The sequence below is a fragment of the Heterodontus francisci genome, chromosome 4 (genome assembly GCF_036365525.1).
Source record: "Heterodontus francisci isolate sHetFra1 chromosome 4, sHetFra1.hap1, whole genome shotgun sequence".
NCBI classification, from domain to species: domain Eukaryota; kingdom Metazoa; phylum Chordata; class Chondrichthyes; order Heterodontiformes; family Heterodontidae; genus Heterodontus; species Heterodontus francisci.
The window spans coordinates 129,815,617-129,835,288 of NC_090374.1; the positions used below are offsets into that span (position 1 = coordinate 129,815,617).

Here is a 19,672-nt window from a genome sequence, read left to right on the forward strand (position 1 = left end):
AGCCCATCGCTCCCGGCCTCGCCGCTTCCTTCCCTCAGCCCATCGCTCCCGGCCTCGCTGCTTCCTTCCGACAGCCCATCGCTCCCGGCCTCGCCGCTTCCTTCCGACAGCCCATCGCTCCCGGCCTCGCCGCTTCCTTCCGACAGCCCATCGCTCCCGGCCTCGCTGCTTCCTTCCCTCAGCTACTCGCTCCCGGCCTCGCCGCTTCCTTCCGACAGCCCATCGCTCCCGGCCTCGCCGCTTCCTTCCGACAGCCACTCGCTCCCGGCCTCGCCGCTTCCTTCCGACAGCCCATCGCTCCTGGCCTCGCTGCTTCCTTCCCTCAGCTACTCGCTCCCGGCCTCGCCGCTTCCTTCCGACAGCCCATCGCTCCCGGCCTCGCCGCTTCCTTCCGACAGCCCATCGCTCCCGGCCTCGCCGCTTCCTTCCGACAGCCACTCGCTCCCGGCCTCGCCACTTCCTTCCGACAGCCACTCGCTCCCGGCCTCGCCGCTTCCTTCCGACAGCCACTCGCTCCTGGCCTCTCCGCTTCCTTCCCTCAGCTACTCGCTCCCGGCCTCGCCGCTTCCTTCCGACAGCCCATCGCTCCCGGCCTCGCCACTTCCTTCCGACAGCCCATCGCTCCCGGCCTCGCCGCTTCCTTCCGACAGCCACTCGCTCCTGGCCTCGCCGCTTCCTTCCGACAGCCACTCGCTCCTGGCCTCGCCGCTTCCTTCCGACAGCCACTCGCTCCTGGCCTCGCCGCTTCCTTCCGACAGCTACTCGCTCCTGGCCTCGCCGCTTCCTTCCGACAGCCACTCGCTCCTGGCCTCGCCGCTTCCTTCCGACAGCCACTCGCTCCTGGCCTCGCCGCTTCCTTCCGACAGCCCATCGCTCCCGGCCTCGCTGCTTCCTTCCCTCAGCTACTCGCTCCTGGCCTCGCCGCTTCCTTCCGACAGCCCATCGCTCCCGGCCTCGCTGCTTCCTTCCCTCAGCTACTCGCTCCTGGCCTCGCCGCTTCCTTCCGACAGCCCATCGCTCCCGGCCTCGCCACTTCCTTCCGACAGCCACTCGCTCCCGGCCTCGCCGCTTCCTTCCGACAGCCACTCGCTCCTGGCCTCGCCGCTTCCTTCCGACAGCCCATCGCTCCCGGCCTCGCCGCTTCCTTCCGACAGCCACTCGCTCCTGGCCTCGCCGCTTCCTTCCGACAGCCACTCGCTCCTGGCCTCGCTGCTTCCTTCCGACAGCCCATCGCTCCCGGCCTCGCCGCTTCCTTCCGACAGCCACTCGCTCCTGGCCTCGCCGCTTCCTTCCGACAGCCACTCGCTCCTGGCCTCACTGCTTCCTTCCGACAGCCCATCGCTCCCGGCCTCGCTGCTTCCTTCCAACAGCCCATCGCTCCCGGCCTCGCCGCTTCCTTAGGACAGCCCATCGCTCCCGGCCTCGCAGCTTCCTTCCGACAGCCCATCGCTCCCGGCCTCGCCGCTTCCTTCCGACAGCCCATCGCTCCCGGCCTCGCTGCTTCCTCCCTCAACTGATCGCTCCCCGTTGTGCCACCCGAAGAAGCAGCGGGGAGCGAGCTGCCGAAGCACAAGGCGGGAAGCGAGCGGCTGAGGGAAGGCAGCGGCGGGTGAATGTCGAGCAGACGGGCACAGGAGGGAGTGGCGAAGAGAAGTGCAGTGGCAGAAGGAAGCGAGGTACAGTTGGGTGTAGGATGGAGGTGGCGATCGCAGCCATTGAGGGGATTTGGGCTAAATTAGTTTTTGGTGATAAACAGAGCAGCACCATCTTTATTATTGGCAGCTGCCTGAGATGTCGCAGCCAGTGGATGAGGCTGCATTTGTGCTTGTTTCAGTACAGTGCCACCTCGTGACTGCGTTGTCAGCAAATGGTTCCAGGGATGAGTAACTTCAGCTACTTGGATAGATTGGAGAATCTGGGGCTCTTCTCTTTACAGAAGGTTGAGAGGAGATTTGATAGAGATGTTCAAAATCACAAGGGGTTTGGACAGAACTGCTCCCACTTGTGAAGGGTTGAGAACCAGAGGACACTGATTTAAGGTGAATGGTAAAAGAACCAAAGGCAACATGAGGAAAACTTTTTTTTTTACACAGCAAGTAGTTAGAATCTGGAATGCATTGCCGAGAGTGTGGTGGAGGAAAATTCAAATTGTGGCTTTCAAAAGAGAATGGGATTATCTGAAGAGAAAAAAATTGCAGGACCAAGGGGAAAAGGCGGGGAAGTGAGACTAGCTGAATTGCTCTTGTAGAGAGCCGCCATGTGCTGCAACCATTTGATGGTTCTATGATTTCTCCCATTAGGATTTTCCTCATGTCTGCTTTCAACTAATTGAAAGAGATTGACTGTTATGACTTGACTATTATCATTGTATTATTCAATGAGCAGGATGGCAGAAGGCAAACCAGATGAATTGTGTTTTTTTCTTCCCGGAATTTCAATGTTCCTGGCAGCGCTCTATAATTTATTAATTAATTTTTCACATGCTAGCTCCTGGACTACAATAGTATTTAAGTGCACAGCTCAGACCATTTGAGCTAAAGGAAGCAGGAAAAAGGATTCATTTAGAGGTCAGGGGAAAAGTAAATTCCCAAAATTGTACAATATAAAATATTTCATCCCACTGTGATACTACTGTATAACTACCAGATTACTGCAGATAATTTTCATTGGAAATTCATAACCAGTAATTTTGCATTTTTCAAGGTTTTATGCATCTATGGATATTACTACAAACAGGTCTGACAAGAGACCATCAACCTGAAATATTAACTTGATTTCTCTCTCCAGAGATGCTGCCTACCCTGCTGCACATTTCTAGCATTTTCTGTTTCCACCTAGCTTGTTCACCAGAGGAAAACAAATCAGATGCCGAGTCACCACATCTTAGTTAGTTTCATTATAAATGTAACATAGACTTAGACTTTTAGCATCTCCAAAAACGACAAACCTTGCTTGTTTCAATAAAATGTAATTCTGGAGATACAATAATAGATTGACTCCATCACTGAAATATTTCCTGTACTATGTAGCTTTCTTTGTAGGATTATCACCGAAAGGCGCGTTATCCAGAAGAATCTCTTGTCTAGGTCTAAGAACTGTGGAAAAAGGAAAGAAAAGGTTCGTTATTTGGATCAGTATCGTTTGAGAAGGGAAACTGAGGACTACAGAGATATTAATGGCACTTCAGGAGATTTGTTTGAGGGAGGCAGGGGAAGGACCTCAGTATTCTTTTAAGTAGAAGATCATCAAGTGTGGGAAAAAATCAAGTCCATGATAAACCCATCAATCATAAACTCTGAATGGAGCATTTTCTCACTCCTGGCTTTATGTTCTATTCCTCTGTACAAATAATGATGTTTTCAAAAATAATCTGTATTTTTCTGTCGGCTTTTTAAAGTACTATTACAGATTATGTTCCAGGTTTTCTGATCATAATGCTGATGCTAATCAACTGGTGTTACAATTGGGAGATCTGGACCAAAGTCTGTAATGGCCTTATTATTAGCCTGGAGGTTATTTTAAAAATAAAATCAGAAACCAGGAAATAGGGATGTTTAAAAATGGATGAAAATGATTTATTTACCTGTGAACTTGTGAGAGGGAATATTCTTTATTACTTTAATGAGATATTTAATAGGATAGCCATCTTAAAACTGTCTTGGATAATGCATCCATCACTACTCTAAGCAATATTTCATGCAAACTGGCAACTATTGATGAAGTATAGAAGCACCTGACAAAACGTGCAACATCAATTTTTAGACGAGCAAACTGCTCTGAAAGTAAAATCTCCTGCAACTGTTTGATCAGTGAAATCGGTTATTTAAAAACATACATGCTTTGAGTTAACATCCGAAGCAGTTGACTTTAGAGCACTAGGATAGGGCAGAATTCCTTTCAATGACTGATCGTTTCAGTTTGGAATACAAGTACTCAATCCGAACCAATCCAAAGCAACCTTTGTATTCAAAAGAAAGACTCTTTGCATATTGTTGCTAATAACAATAAGCATCTCAATACTAGGCTTTATTCCCAAACAGTAAAGTAGATTAAAGTAGAATTCAGATCTACTAGGACTCTTTATTAGGAACATGTGAAGTTCAGAAGTAAACAGCAAAATTGCAAATTATTAACTTGCACCTCCAATGGAAGATCTTACTGGATGGAGGATGGGTATCTTGTGTTTGTGCTGTGCAGTGCTTAGCTTCACCTGGGAAGATGAGTCCAAGTTAAGCTGCTAATTTAATGACTGAATTCCCCAAAGCATCTGCAAAACTCTTATTGGGACACCATAATAAAACCTCCTATTAAGCACTAATTTGAGGCAGTGGTGATTTCTGTGATGGGAAACCTCCCAGGATGATGTCGATATTGTGCATGTGGAATTTATTTATATGCATTTTCAAAAGGCGCATAAAAGACAGTATTAAAAATCAAAGTACATGGTATTAAAAGGAAAGAAGCAGCATGGACAGGAAACTGGTTAAAGGGTAAACAACAGCAACTGGCGGTTAATGGAGACTTTTCAGACTGGAAAGGATATAGAATGGTGGCCGCCACCACCGCCCCCCCCCGCCTCCAACCCCGTGCGAGATGCATGGATGTTAATGCTGTGGCCAGAGTACAGAAGAAAATGACCAGAGATGCAGGGCTTTAGGTATAAGGATAGGCAAGAGGAACTGGGTGTATTTTCCTTACAGCAAAGAAGGTTAAGGGGTGATAAGATAGAGGTGTTCAGGAAAAACTATTTTCACTGGAAGTGAGCCAGTAAATAGAGCACATAAACTTAAGATTGAAAAAAAGAATGAAGGGAGAGATTAGGAGAACTCTTTTAAAACCCTGAAGGTTGTTAGAACACAGGATGCCTTACCTGATCAGTGGTGGAAGCAAAGCCTAAATTAACTTTAAATAAAAGAAAAAGGGAAGAGGAATGTGACTAAGTGAGTAGATCTTTCAGTGAGTTGCCATAGGCACAATGACCCAAATGGTTGTTGTCCTCTGTGCTACAAAATTCTATGGTCTATTTTATTATTCTAGTATTATGATCCAGTGCAATTCCACGAGACAGGATTAAATGAGACAATGGCTTGAACTTTTCATACATCGATTAATAATATAGTAAAAGGAAATCTCTAAATTAAACTCAATTTTAGCATTGGTTTCAGCCACAATCTGTGATCATATATGAAAAATGATAAATCATGCAACTACTGATTTAGTGTACAATTATTCTTTTGGTTAGATTTCTGTACTTAAAAGAAGGGACCTTACTTACGAATTGTGTTATTGTTTGTGTGAACTCCCTGGATTACCGTTTTTCTGAGAATAACTTCTACATCTGAACCAAATTTAAGTAACTGAAGCAAACAAAACACAATGCAGAAACAATTACTAAACAAATTCTTGATGCATTTAATCAAGCTAACAATACTGTCAATGTAACACAATCAGACCTCTGACCAGTGGTATAAATGTAGAGCTAAGTTTATTAAATATGCTATTACTTCCAGCTATTCAGAAAATGGAAGTACATTCTAAAGTGTTTAACTCCCACCAAGTCCCATTTGCCCATCAGCCCTGTGCTCGCTGACCTACATTGGCTCCCGGTTAAATGTTCCCTCAATTTTAAAAGCCTCATTCTTGTTTTTAATTCCCTCCACAGCCTCAACCCTTGCTATCTCTGTAATCTCTTCCAGTCCTACAACTATCCAAAATCTCTGCAGTCCTCCAATTCTGGCCTCTTGTAATCTCCCCCATCGTTCTTTGACTGTGATAAATGTATAACTTCTAGTTCCTCACTCAGTGAACAGTGGAAACAGATTTTCTGATTTACCCTCATGCTGACTGTCCCTAATTTTCACATTTCCAAGAGTATTAATTTTGGCTTCTAGAAGCTTATGCACCAATTTTAAGATGACTGTAAAATCTGACCATAATGAAGGTTTCTCCACTGTTGGGGAAACCCTTTCAACAAATGCTGCTACCACCACCACCTCCCCACCCCCACCATCATTCGACCTGACCATCCCAATACAATGGCAAAAGATATATTCCCTTGAAGTTCTCCAAGCACTTTCATTGCTTTTATAATCAATGTGGCAGCTGGAGGAGGAGAATATAAAAGGTAAAAGAATATATTACAAGGAAACACTACTGAACAGAATATGATTTTTCACTAGAGTATAAATAATTACTACTGACAGCATTAATATAGCTGGTAATACCAATAAAATGGAAAACAGAAAGATCCACAGAAAACAGAGTGAATCAGAGAGAAAATGGATGACAGATATAATAGACTGGATGCAGCTGACCTATGCAGAATGTGTAAGGACAGCGGTGGAGATCTATGGCAGTCAGCCTTCGGGGAAGACGATGACACCAACGAACAAATACCAATATCAGGACTGGATCAATGGTCACCGTGGTCTTCCAACGCCAACGGTCTACGTTTATGTGTACGTGTACACACATACACACACGTGCGCACACGCGCGCACACACGCACGCACACACACACACACCACCACCACCCCCCAAACGTGTCTAACAAATAACCCAGACACATCCTTGTGCAATTAGCTACAGTGTTCATGATGAACAGCCTTTAGTTGGAGGAATAGGATAAGAGTGAATACTTGTAAAGACTGCCACACTGAACAGACCTCAGTTACTTGCTCTGGAGAGGACTCAGTAAGATTGTTCCGGAATTCAGAATTAATCTTCTGTCTTGCAGCTAAACAGCAGGACACAAAATCAGTTTCCCTGTACTATCAAATTCTAACACAAATATTCATCAATTCAAGTCTGATATATTAAAACAATGATCCAGGATTGAGTAATTTTTTTCAGGGTTCCGAGAAACATCACAAGTTTTATAAATATTAAAATAACCTCTAAAGACAAAGCTCGGTATCACCAAACATAAAGAAAAGAACAAATGGATCAGAAAATTGCAATGTAACAAACACAATTGTGAACAAAATATAACAAAAATTCCCTTATCATCATAAAGTTGACCCATCTCCCAAGAATATAATGGAAATTGGTACAGAATCCAGAATCCCTCACTTTTGACCTTAAGCACCGAATAAAGCAATACCCTCGACAAGGGAATGAAGACATGCATAGTATAAGCCTTTCTTAGGTTGAGATTGATTCGAGTTAATCAGGAGAAGGTTGGTGTTGGTAGACTGTGCAATGAGGCACTGTTCTGTGCAAGATTTTGTCCTAGCAGATAACCAAGATGGCAGATAATAGGAGTATGGATAACAGGCCAGTGTAGTTAGATGTGGGTTGCTCGAATAGGTTGAGAGACAGTGTATCCATCGTTTAAAACATATTGAGCATGAGGAAGAGTATTACCACTGCAGTGGCAAAAAGAGGAAAAGGATACAAGATGGTCGGCGTGAATAGTCAGCTTTATTTTCCTTTGCTCAATGCTTTGGACATCGTCCTCTCCAAAATTTTGAAAATACATTGGGTTTGAATTTTTGAATCTTGCAAGCTGTTGTCAGATTAGATGATTCCTGTTAAACTCCAGTATGAAGAATGAATTGGCTATATATTGATTCAAAAGCCCTGTTACCTACACAATGATATAAATTTAAAGTGAAATATGTGTCAAATTAAATGATAATCAGAAGGGAAGGTGGATAAAGAATTTCCTCATGATGCTTTTGCTCCATCTCTATTTTTGGTCCAAACTGAAATTTACTGTTTCTTAATGGTTGCTTATTAAGAAGTAACAGAGAATAAATATTTCCAGATGCAGCAATTTCATGACCTTTACTCTTCCCTAGTACATTAACAGGCATGAAAATTACAGATATATATGAAGCGTGACTGAATTTAAGAGATCACTGATCTCCAGTTGAGCATCACTCTCCTGGGAATCCAACTGAAAATAAAAGGGTCTAGCTGCACATAGACATGCAATGTTCAAAACTATCCAAAGGCCCAAAATATGGGCTCAGAGCTGGGCCAGGCCTCCAAAGTGCTTAAAATTTAGATTAAGTTTGGAATAACTCAAGTTACGTCAGTGGAAGTGAAATGTCTGCCTTCCATGTCTCTGAACTACGGGGTAGTTTTCTTAAAAGATCATCCAAATCAAGTTTTGCAGAAGTCAGAGTTTGACAGAGAAAAGAATCGGATTGGTTCGCACCAATTCACAATTGAAACCTGGAAACTGAACAAAAAATGTTAATACAGTTACATTGTACATTAGTAAGCAGCTTGTAGAGTTATGTTTATGATTTTGTTTGCTGACATACTACAGGTATGGTCAACCTTCTAAAATTTGAACCTAAAACAATTGTATAACAAGTTTAAATATAGTCTACTTAAAGATATTTTTAACCTAGCGAAATTTAACTTTTTATATTTGTTGTTTTCAATTATTTACTTGCAATCTAGACTGTGTGCTCTCTCACTTCTCTTTTCCCATATTTTTCCCTCACACATTATTCATCATTACCTTTGTCTCATTCCTTTGCTCCCTAATTCACTCACTCTTCTATTCCTTCCATTTCATATCTCCTCCTCTCAGTCCATCATTCTTCCTTGCCTTCCTTCCCTTTCTTATTTTCAGTTACTGTCACCAGCTCTAAATCTAAACATTAACTATAAGACAGGTAATAGTATCCGGTATCTTTTTTTGCTGTGGACATAGGTAGTGCTAAGAATTTCTGCTTATGGCATTACTGTGCTTTTCGGGGCAAGAGAATTAGCAGTTAAAGAACACTGATGCTACACTGCCAAGAACATTTGGAATTTCATCTCCAAATCATGCTTTATTTTCCACTGAAATGCAAGGAATGAAACTCCACACAAGTTTTAGTGTCTAATGTAACAACTCCATATACCAAAACACCACCTTGTTCACAGCCTATCTTGTCATTTGTCACAGGAATAGGTATTGATTGGAAAGTCCCATTTTTTCTAAAAATGTCTCTAATGAAGTAGATAAATCACCAGGCCTGGATGAAATGTATCCAGGCTGTTAAGAGAAGCAAAGGAGGAAATAGTAGAGGCTCTGACCATCATTTTCCAATCCTCTCCAGCTACAGGTGTGGTGCTGGAGGACTGTTAACATTGTACTGTTGTTTAAAAAAAGAGGCAGGGATAGACCAAGTAATTACAGGCCAGTTAGTCTAACCTCAGTGGTGTAAAGATTATTGAAAAAAAATTCTGAGGGACAGTATTAATCTCCACTTGGAGAGACAAGGATTAATCAGGGATTGTCAGCATGGACTTGTCAGGGGGAAGACCGTGTCTAACAAACTTGATTGAATTTTTTGAGGAGGTGACTAGATGCGTAGATGAAGGTAAGACAGTTGATGTAGTCTACATGGACTTCAGTAAGGCTTTTGATAAGGTCCCGCATGGTTGATTGGTCAAGAAGGTAAGACCCCATGGGATCCAGGGCAATTTGGCAAAGTGGATCCAAAATTGGCTTAGTGGCAGGAGGCAGAGGGTGATAGTCGAGGGTTGTGTTTGCAAGTAGAACCCTGTGACCAGTGGTGTACCGCAGGAATCGGTGCTGGGACCCTTCCTGTTTGTAGTGTACATTAATGATTTAGACGTGAATATAGGACGCATGATCAGTAGGTTTGCAGATGACACGCAAATTGGTGGTGTCGTAAACAGTGAGGAGGAAAGCCTTAGATTACAGGGAGATATAGATGGGCTGGTAAGATGGGCGGAGCAGTGGCAAATGGAATTTAATCCTGAGAAGTGTGAGGTGATGCATTTTGGGAGGACTAACAAGGCAAGGGAATATACAATGGATGGTAGGACGCTAGGAAGCACAGAGGGTCAGAGGGACCTTGGTCTACTTGTCCATAGATCACTGAAGGCAGCAGCACAGGTAGATAAGGTGGTTAGGAAGGCATATGGGATACTTGCCTTTATTAGCCAAGGCATAGAATATAAGAGCAGGGAGGTTATGATGGAGTATAAAATGCTAGTTTGGCCACAGCTGGAGTACTGTGTACAGTTCTGGTCACTGTACTATAGGAAGGATGTGATTGCACTGGAGAGGGTGCAGAGGAGATTCACCAGGATGTTGCCTGGGCTGGAGCATTTAAGCTGTGAAGAGAGGCTGGATAGGCTAGGGTTGTTTTCCTTCGAGCAGAGAAGGCTGAGGGGGGACCTGATTGAGGTATACAAAATTATGAGGGACATTGTTGGGATAGATAGGAAGAAACTATTTCCCTTAGCAGAGGGATCAATAACCAGGGGGCATAGATTTAAGATAAGGGGCAGGAGGTTTAGAGGAGTTTTGAGGAAAAACATTTTCACCCAGAGGTTGGTTGGAATTTGGAACACACTACCTGAAGGAGTGGTAGGGGCAGGAACCCTCACAACATTGAAGAAGTATTTAGATGAGCACTTGAAACGTCATAGCATACAAGGCTACGGGCCAAATGCTGGAAAATGGGATTCGAATATAGGTGCTTGATGGCCGACACAGACACAATGGGCTGAAGGGCCTGTTTCTGTGCTGCTTAACTCTGTGACTCTAATGTCCATAGATCCCTGAAGGGTAGCAGGATAGATAGATAAGGTGATTAAGAAAGCATATGGGCTACTTTCCTTTATTAGGTGAGAACTGAATATAAAAGCAGGAAGCTTCTGCTAGAACTGTATAAAACATTAGTTAGACCACAGCTAGAGTACTGCATTCAGTTCTGGTCACTGCATGACAGGATGGATGTGATCGCACGAGAGAGGGTACAGAGGAGATTTATGAGGATATTGCCTGGACTGGAGAATTTTAGCTATGAGGAAAGATTGGTTAGTCTGGAGTTGTTTTCTTTGGAACAGAGGAGGCTGAAGGAAGATTTACTTGAAGTATATAAAATTGAGTGGTCTAGATAGCGTGAATAGGAAGGACCCATTTCCCTTAGCAGAGAGGTCAATAACCAGAGGTCACAGATTTAAAGCAATTGGTAGAAGAATTGGAGGGGGCAGGGGGTTTCAGGAGAAATTTCTTCACCCAGGTGGTTGGGGCGGTCTGCAACTCACTGCCTGAAAGGGTGGAAAGAGGCAGAAGACTTCATCGCATTTAAAAAGTACTTGAATACACACCTGAAGTGCAGTAGTCTACAAGGCTACAGACCAAGAGCTAGAAAGTGGAATTAGGCCAGATAGGTATTTTTGGCTGGCATAGACACGATGTGTGGAATGGCTACGTTCTGTGCCATAAATTTCTATGATTCTATTCCCTAAAACACAGACTCAATATACTACGTGCAGTTTGCAAAGTCGATTATTGCAATTCCATGCCCCCACCTAAAAATAGAACTTTTATACCAAAGGATACACCAGCTATTTGAAGAAATTTGATCATCTCTGTGTGAAGAATGGAAAACTGCTTTTATTGTGAAAGATTCAGTGTCTATGATATTTTATAGTGCTGTTCTTGTCTCAGTGTCAGCCGAACTCGGTTGGGAGCACTCACCCCCCCAAGTCATAAGGTTATGAGCTGAAATATCAATTTAGATTTATACATATAATCTAGCTTGACAATTTCTGATTGACACCCAGTGCCAGAAAGTGCATAACATGGCTATTATGTGAGGATCATATCTGACTTGGCTGTGAGTCCCCCAAAATCAAATAGTTGGCTGACACTGCACGAACAAGACACGTGCACACACTAAGAATTGTCACTTGGCTGAATTACCAAATGACTGCATTTCCCTGTGAAGCTGTGGCCTACCATAAGCCAGCACCTTTAAGAATAGGGTGAGGAGCACAGAAAAATGTATATTTTTGTGAAAAGGTACGGTGTCAGTCAGATTTTTCACTTTAGGCAGGTTGGATCTTTGCAAATTAGTTCAGTAAGGGTATTTTTTGTCCATAAAATGTACACTTACTGCAATATATAGCTCAAGATTGCACTGTAAGCCACAAAAGAATGTACAGGCTTGGTAGGCATCACAATTCCACAATACCTTCCCTTTTTACTTCCAGAGGTAAACAGATAAGTTTTAGATGGGACACACTCACATCAGGTGATAAATATTGTATCACTCTATTGTGCGCCGATACGCTTACTTTCAAGAACTACATCTACACCAGTTCTACCAATAGTATTCTTATCACATTTAATTCAGCTTACCTTCTAGAGCTTGACTGTCGCCTTTAAACACGTGTTTTCTTGTTCTATGTAAAGCCTTGAAAAGCTGCAATACCTTCCAAAGTGAAAAGATGAAAAAACAGATATATTCCAGTACTGATATATAACCTACAATTGTTTTTATCACCATCAATTTACAAAAACAGCTACTAGCCTATTAATAGGTTCATCAGCATATATGCTAGTTTTACTACACAGTTGATGCCAACTTAATGCAGCTTTGCATTTACAACCAGGGAACTAGCATATAACAAATGGAGTAAAATCATCCACATTGAAGACTACGAAGAGATGCAAAACTACTTCACTGGCGGCTGGTGCAAAACAAGCGTCAAATTGTTCCTGAGCAGTCTGCTATACAACCTGGGAATTTGTTAAGCTGCTCAATACCAGTAAACAGCCAATTTATTGACATTAAATTTAAAATGCGAAGTATGGCTTGTTTGACTGGACAGCAGTCTTGAGCTGGTAACATAATTCAGGTCTGCTGGCTCTGCATAGCTGGAAACAGTTATCAAACCAGAACATGTAGGGCTGAATTTTACCCTCGATGGATGGAAGCAGTCCACAGACTGAAAAATCGGTGGCGCATCAGCCTAGCTTGGGGATCCGGACAACATTTTACAGTCCCCAGGCCTTTAACTGGTCTGAGGTGGGACTTCCAGCGCTACCGGGAGCGGTGGCCACTGCTGGGACTGCAACCTAGCTTCGAGAAGAAGAGAAAGGACAGCCCCAGGAAAAGGTAAGTTTTTGAAGCCTTGCTGGGGGTGATCAGTCAGGCTCCGGCAAGGCAAGGGTGATCGATTGGCAGGATGGTGGGGGGGAGGGGGTGCGTGTTGGGGGTGGTTAGGGCATCGGGGACAGCCCTCCGTCGGGCACAGGGCACCTGATCATGAGGTCCCCCTTCCAGGCCATCAGAAAGCCACCTGCTTTTGTCAGGCGGCTTTTCTCAGGATTGGGCCGCCCGACCGGCCACGGGTAAAATCCCTGTGGTGGCGGGCGGAGGCCCTCAAGTGGCCGTTAACTGGCCATTTAGGGCCTTGATTGGCCTGGGGCGGGTGGGCCGGTGTTCGCCGTAGCCGCCCTGCATAAAATGGCGGCGGAGGCGGGAGCGGGTCGGGAAGGGGCCCCCCTCCCCCGAGCCTCCCACTCCATTTTATGCTCCCCCCTACCCACTCTGTGGTGGAGGGGAGGCATAAAATTCTAGCAGTAGTCTAACATCAACAAAATAAATAAATATTGAAAGTGACAGCAAACTAAAAAACTAAAAAGTTGTTTGGTTTTTAAGAGTAGCAGGCATTAAAACAGAGTATATTTTAAAGTTAAACAAATAATTTTCACTGCTAGTGCATCTCTGTTGCAACTCTCACAGCATATACAATAATGCGACAGATGTAATCGGGAGAACTGGCTTCAGAGTCTGAATGGCCCACCTCTGTTATGTAATAACTATTTTCTGTTGTCTGGAGAAACAGTTCAACTGTTCCAACACTGCTGATCAGCCTCCCACATTCATACTCAAGGTCATTGTAAAATCTGCTGCACATGTCCTTTCTCACAAGTCCTCTTCACCCATGACCCCTATGTTAAATGACCTACCTTGGTTCTCAGTTAAGCAATGTATCAATTTTAAAATGTTCATCCTGGTTTAAAAATCCTTCCATGGCCTCACCCCTCCCCTGGAATCTCCTCCAGCCATTCAACCTTCCAAATTATAACCCTCCATGATCTTACTAAATGGCAGAGCAGACTCAAGGGGCCAAATGGCCTACTCCTGCTCCTATAAACATAAAATTAAAATAAGGGGTCTCCCATTTAAGACAGGGATGAGGAGATTTTTTTTTCTACCAGAGGATGTCTGTGGAATTCTCTTCCCCAGAGAGCAGTGGAGGCAGGGTCATTGAACAATTTTAAGGCTGAGTTGGATACATTCTTGATTGACAAGGGAGTCAAAGGTTAGAGCAGACAGACATAAAAGTAGAGTTCAGGCCACAATCAGATCAGCCATGATCTTATCAAATGGCAGAGCAGGCTCAAGGGGCCGAATGGCCTACACCTCCTAATTCGTATGTTCTTTTTTTTCATTCTTATGAGATATCTGTACTCCCCCAATTCTGCCCTCTTGAACATCCCCAATTTTAACCATTCCACCATTGGCAGCTACGTCTTCAGATGTCTAGGCTCTAAGCTCTGGAATTCCCTCCCTAAACTTCTCTTTCCTCCTTTAAGACGGTCCTTAAAACATTTGACCCAACTTTTGGTCATCTACCTCATGTCACCTTATATGTCCAGGTGCCCAGTTTTGTTTGATAATACGCCTGATATGTGCCTTGGTTTGTCCCAGGGTATAAAGATATAAGCTCATCCTGCTGTTTGTTGCTGTTTAAAGAAACATTCGGTGCTTCCCGAGCTCAGTATTTGCAGCGTTCGGTCAAAGCGCCTCGGCGCAATGTCAATGAACTCTCCGGAGGGATCTCTGACCACATCGCGAACAAGGGACCCATACTCTGCCTCTTGTTTTTTAAGCACTGCCCTGCCAGCTTTCCGGACTCATGCCTGTCCGCCAAAACAAAGGCAACACTCACCTTGCGGCGTGTGTCCATCGCGCATGGGCCAGCCTAGGCCACGCCCTCTGCCGCAACAATGTATCAGATCTACCTCCGTACGGGCGCTGCCCTGGGACAAGCCACTACACAGCCTGGTCGAAAAAGCAATTTTGCAAAGTTTTTTTTAGAGGCTGGCCAGCACGAAAACATGAAAATCAGTTTAGCATGAAGAGGACATTATATAGTGTAAAAGTATTTGTACTACATGGAAGGTTTAACTTTATGTTCCAAGTCACTGTCTAAGTTTCTTTATACTTTCTTTAAAAGTATTAGAAATTTGATGTTAAACTTTTGAAGAAAGGAGTAGGTCATTCCGCTCCTCAAACTTGGTCTGCTGTTCAGTTAGATCATCGCTAATCTGCATCTGAAGTCCACCCATCCGCATTAGTTGCATAATCCCTAATACTCTTGTCTAACCAAAATCTATCAATCCCAGTTCTGAAATTTTCAATTTGACCTAGCTTTTTGGGGGAGAGTTTCAGAGTTTCATTATCCTTTGTGTGGAGTGGTGACTTCTGGTATCACTCCAGAATGCTGTAACTCTAATTTTAAGGTAATAAAAACAAGAAATGCTGGAAATACTCAACAGGTCTGGCAGCATCTGTGGAGAGAGAAGCAGAGTTAACGTTTCAGGTCAGTGACCCTTCTTCAGAACTGACCTGAAACATTAACTCTGCTTCTCTCTCCACAGATGCTGCCAGACCTGCTGAGTATTTCCAGCATTTCTTGTTTTTATTTCAGATTTCCAGCATCCGCATTATTTTGCTTTTATTCTAATTTTAAGGTTATGTCCCCTTGTGCTGATTCCTCCACCAGAGGAAATAGTTTCTCTGTCTCACCCCCTAGCATATCATTTAACCTCCTAAACACTTCAATTAGATCACTCCTAATCTTCTATACTGAAGGGAATACTAATTTACTCTATGCAACCTGTCCTCATAATTTAACCCTTTTAACCACAGTATCAATCTGGTAAATCTGCACTGCACCCACTCTAAGGCCAATATATATTTCCTGGGGAGTGATACCCATAACTGAAAGCAGTACTCTATATGAGGTCTAACTAAAGCTTTATATAACTGTAACGTAACTTTGTATTCCAACCCACTTGAGATAAAGGTCAACGTCCTATTAGCCTTTTAAATTATTTTTTGCACCTGTCTGCTGGCTTTTAGTGATTTCTGTACTTGGCCACCTAGATCGCTCCACCTGCACAGTGCCTAGCTTCTGACCATTTAGAAAATACTCTGATCTATATTTCGTAGATCCTCACTTTTCCCCACATTGAACTCCATCAGCCACAGTTTTGCCCACTCACTTAATCTATCAAAGTTCCTTTGCAACCTTGTTCTCCCATCTATTCTATTTACTGTACCACTTAACTTGGATATGTCACTCTTTATTCCTTCACCTAAGTCATTTATAAGTGTATTGAAAAGCTGAGGCCTCAGTACAGATCCCTGGGCACATCACTAGTCACATACTTCCAATTTTCTTTTATTTGTTCATGGGATGTGGGTGTCGCTGGCTAAGCCACCATTTATTGCCCATCTTTAATTGCCCATGAACTGAGTGGCTTCTTAGGTCATTTCAGAGGGCAATTAAGAGTGTTTTTGGAGTCACATGTAGGCCAGACCAGGTAAGAACGGCAGATTTCCTTCCCCAAAGGACATTAGTGAACCAGATGGGTTTTTACAACAATTGGCAATGGTTTCATGGTCACCATTAGACTAGCTTTTAATTCCAGATTTTTTATTAATTGAATTCAAATTTCACCATCTGCCAAGGTGGGATTTGAACCCATGTCCCCAGAGCATTAACCTGGGCCTCTTACTTACTAGTCCAGAGACATTACCACTATGCCACCTACTCAGAACTGGAATGTTTCAGAACTGAGAATTGGAGTACATACCAATTATTGCTACTTTCTGTCTCCTGCCTGCTAACCAATTCCTTATCGATCTCAATTGGCTGCCTCCAACTGGATGTGCTCCCATTTTTGTTAGCACTCTGTATGCATAACCTGATTGAATGTCTTCTGAAAGTCCATAGAAATAACATACATAAACATTTCCTTATCTACCACATTAATTACCTCCTAAAAATAGGTCCCTTAGACATGGTTTATCTGTTAGAATTTCATGCTGGCTGTCTCTGATCAGTTCATGTTTGTCCAAGTGCCCAGTCACTCTGTCCCTAATAATAGATTCTAGTAACTTCCCCAAAACAGCCATTAAAATGATAGGCCCATAAGTTCTGAGTTTATCTCTCTTATTCTTCCTAAATAGTGGAGCTTTGTTGGCAATTTTCCAATCCTAAGGGACAAGTCCTGAATTAAGAGTGATCATGACTAATGCATTTGTCATTTACTTCACCTACTTCTTTTAATATGCTGGGATGGAAACCATCAGGGTTTGAAGATTTGTCTATCTTTAGGCTTGTTATTTTCTCCATTAACATTTTCTAATTCATATTACATCCAATAAGTTCTTTCCCTTGATTTAATGTTACTTTTTCACATATATTTGGTACTTTATCTTTATCCTCTACTGTGAAGATTGATACAAAGTAAGTATTTAGCAAGTCTGTCATTTTCTGAAGTTTGACAGATAGGTAATAAAGATGTGTGAAGGATAGAAAATGCTGCTTGACATACTCACTCTAAATTCCATTGCTGGTTCTGCCGGTCAAGCAACGTCTCGATTGTAAAATTCTCATCCTTGTTTTCAAATCCCTCCATGGCCTTGCCCCTCCCTATCTCTAATCTCCTCTAACCCCACAATCCTCCAAGATATCTGCCCCTCTACTTCTGGCCTCTTGAGCATCCCTGATTTTAATCACTCCACCATTGGTGGCCGCGCCTTCAGTTGCCTAGGTCCCAAGCTCTAGAATATCCACCTGACATCTCTCCACCTTGTTTTCCTCCTTTAAGATATACCTTAAAACCTACTTCTTTGACCAAGCTTTTGGCCATAAGACCTAATATCTCCTTTTGTGGCTTGGTTTATACTTTATTTTATAATGTTCCTTGAAAGTAACTTGGGGCGTTTTATTACGTTAAAGGTGCTATACAAATATAAGTTGTTGTTGTTGATTGTCCACCAAAACTTCAACGGATGATCCACAGAAACCACAACCTTCTGCTGAAGTTATACCAGATGATTGTGAGAACCTCACTGGAAATTTTATTGTTTTTGTCATATTATTACAACAATTCACATTAATAAAGCACCTTTAGCATAAAAAGCCCTAAGATGCTTCATAGAGACTTAATCAAAAAGCTAAGCCAAAGAAGGAGATATTCAGAGAGGTTTTAAAATCTTGGTTAAGAAGATGATTTTAAAGAGGGTCTAAAAGGAGGAGATGAAATTGGTGGGATTCAGGGAGTAAACTTAGTGCATAGGGTCTTAGGCAGCTAAGGCAATGGTGTGGCTAATAAAAGGGGATTGCACAAGAGGCCAAAGTCAAAGGAACGAAGAATTCTGGAGAGCAGTGGGGGAATTGTAGGGCTGGATGAGATTATGAAGATATCATAGGATCACATGATATAGGGCAGAAATAGGTCATTCAGCCCATCGAGGCTGCTCTGTCATTCAAACAGATCATGGCTGATCATCTACTTTCCGTCATTTTTCCCCACTATCCCCATATCCCTTGATGTCATTAGTATCCAAAAAGCTATCGATTTCTGTCTTGAACATGCTCAATGATTGAGCTTCCACAGCCCTCTGGGGTAGAGAATGCCACAGATTCACCACCCTCTGAGTAAAGAAATTCTTCCTCATCTCAGTCTTAAATGGCCCACCCCTTATTCTGAGATTGTGTCCCCTTTTTCTAGACTCACCAGCCAGAGGAAACATCCTATCCACATCTAACCTGAGAGATGAGAGATCTCCTCTCATTCTTTGAAACTCTAGAGAATACAGGCCCAGTTTCTGCAATCTCTCCTCAGAAGACAATTCTGCCATCTCAGGGATTAGTCTGGTGAAGCTCCATTGCACTCCCCCTATGGCAAGTATATCCTTCCTTGGTTAAGGGGACCAAAACTGTACACAATACTCTAGCTGCAGTCTCACTAAGGCTTTATACAATTGCAGCAATACATCTTTGCTCCTGTACTCAAATCCCCTTGCAATGAAGGCCAACATAGAGCTTGCCTTCTTAATTGCTTGCTGCACCTGCATACTAGCTTTTTGTGACTCATGAACAAGGCCACCCAGGTCTCTTTGGATACCAACACTTCTTAACCCCTCTCCATTTAAGAAATACCTGCCTTCTGTATTTTCTATCAAAGTGGATAACTTCACATTTATTCATGTTATATTTCATCTGCCATGTTCTTGTCCATTCACTTAGCCTGTCCAAATCCCCTTGAAGCCATACAGAGGAGTGAGATTGTGAAGGAATGTAAGCATGATGGTGAGAATTTTAAATATAAGGCATTATGGGATCTGGAGCCAATGTAAGTCAGTGAGGACAATAGTAATGGGCAAGCAATACTTGATACTGAATAGGATACAAGCAACAGAGGTTTTCATGAGCTGAGGTTTACGAAAGGTAGAGGATGGGATGCCAGCTGTAGCATTGGAACATTCGGGTCTGGAGGTGATAAAGACATGGATGAGTATTTCAGCAACAGGTGGAGTGAGGTAAGGCCAGAGGCGGGTGATCTAACAAAGGTGGAATTAACTGTTCTTTGTGATGGAGAGGAAACAGTGTCGGAAGGTTAGCTCCAATTCAAATAGGATGCCAAGGTTGCTAACAGTTTGGTTCAGCAGAGTCCATGAAACAGATTGGAATTGGTGGGAAGGATACAGAGTTTGTCGATAATATAATACTAATATTATTAAGTATATAATTATCCACTGAAGTTACACTGGCTCAGTGGCAGAACCCTTTGAACTGCACTTGTTGTGAAAGG

At 43.1% G+C, this 19,672-nt stretch overlaps 1 protein-coding gene across 2 annotated transcripts; it reads right to left on the reverse strand.

The window, feature by feature from the left end:
• Positions 1–1,301: 1,301 nt before the first annotated feature.
• On the reverse strand, positions 1,302–14,788 carry lyrm7 (LYR motif containing 7). 2 transcript variants are annotated; one of them, XM_068030169.1, is made up of 5 exons: positions 14,731–14,788; positions 12,128–12,200; positions 6,666–6,736; positions 5,276–5,357; positions 1,302–3,095 (listed from the first exon to the last, which is right to left on the reverse strand). In XM_068030169.1, exons 1-5 carry the CDS (start codon positions 14,746–14,748, stop codon positions 3,022–3,024), a joined length of 318 nt encoding a protein of 105 aa, XP_067886270.1. In that variant the 5' UTR covers positions 14,749–14,788; the 3' UTR covers positions 1,302–3,021. The 2 variants fall into 2 exon arrangements, with proteins under 2 accessions (XP_067886270.1, XP_067886271.1); XM_068030170.1 differs by having other exon boundaries at positions 3,015–3,095; positions 5,272–5,357.
• Positions 14,789–19,672: the final 4,884 nt, after the last annotated feature.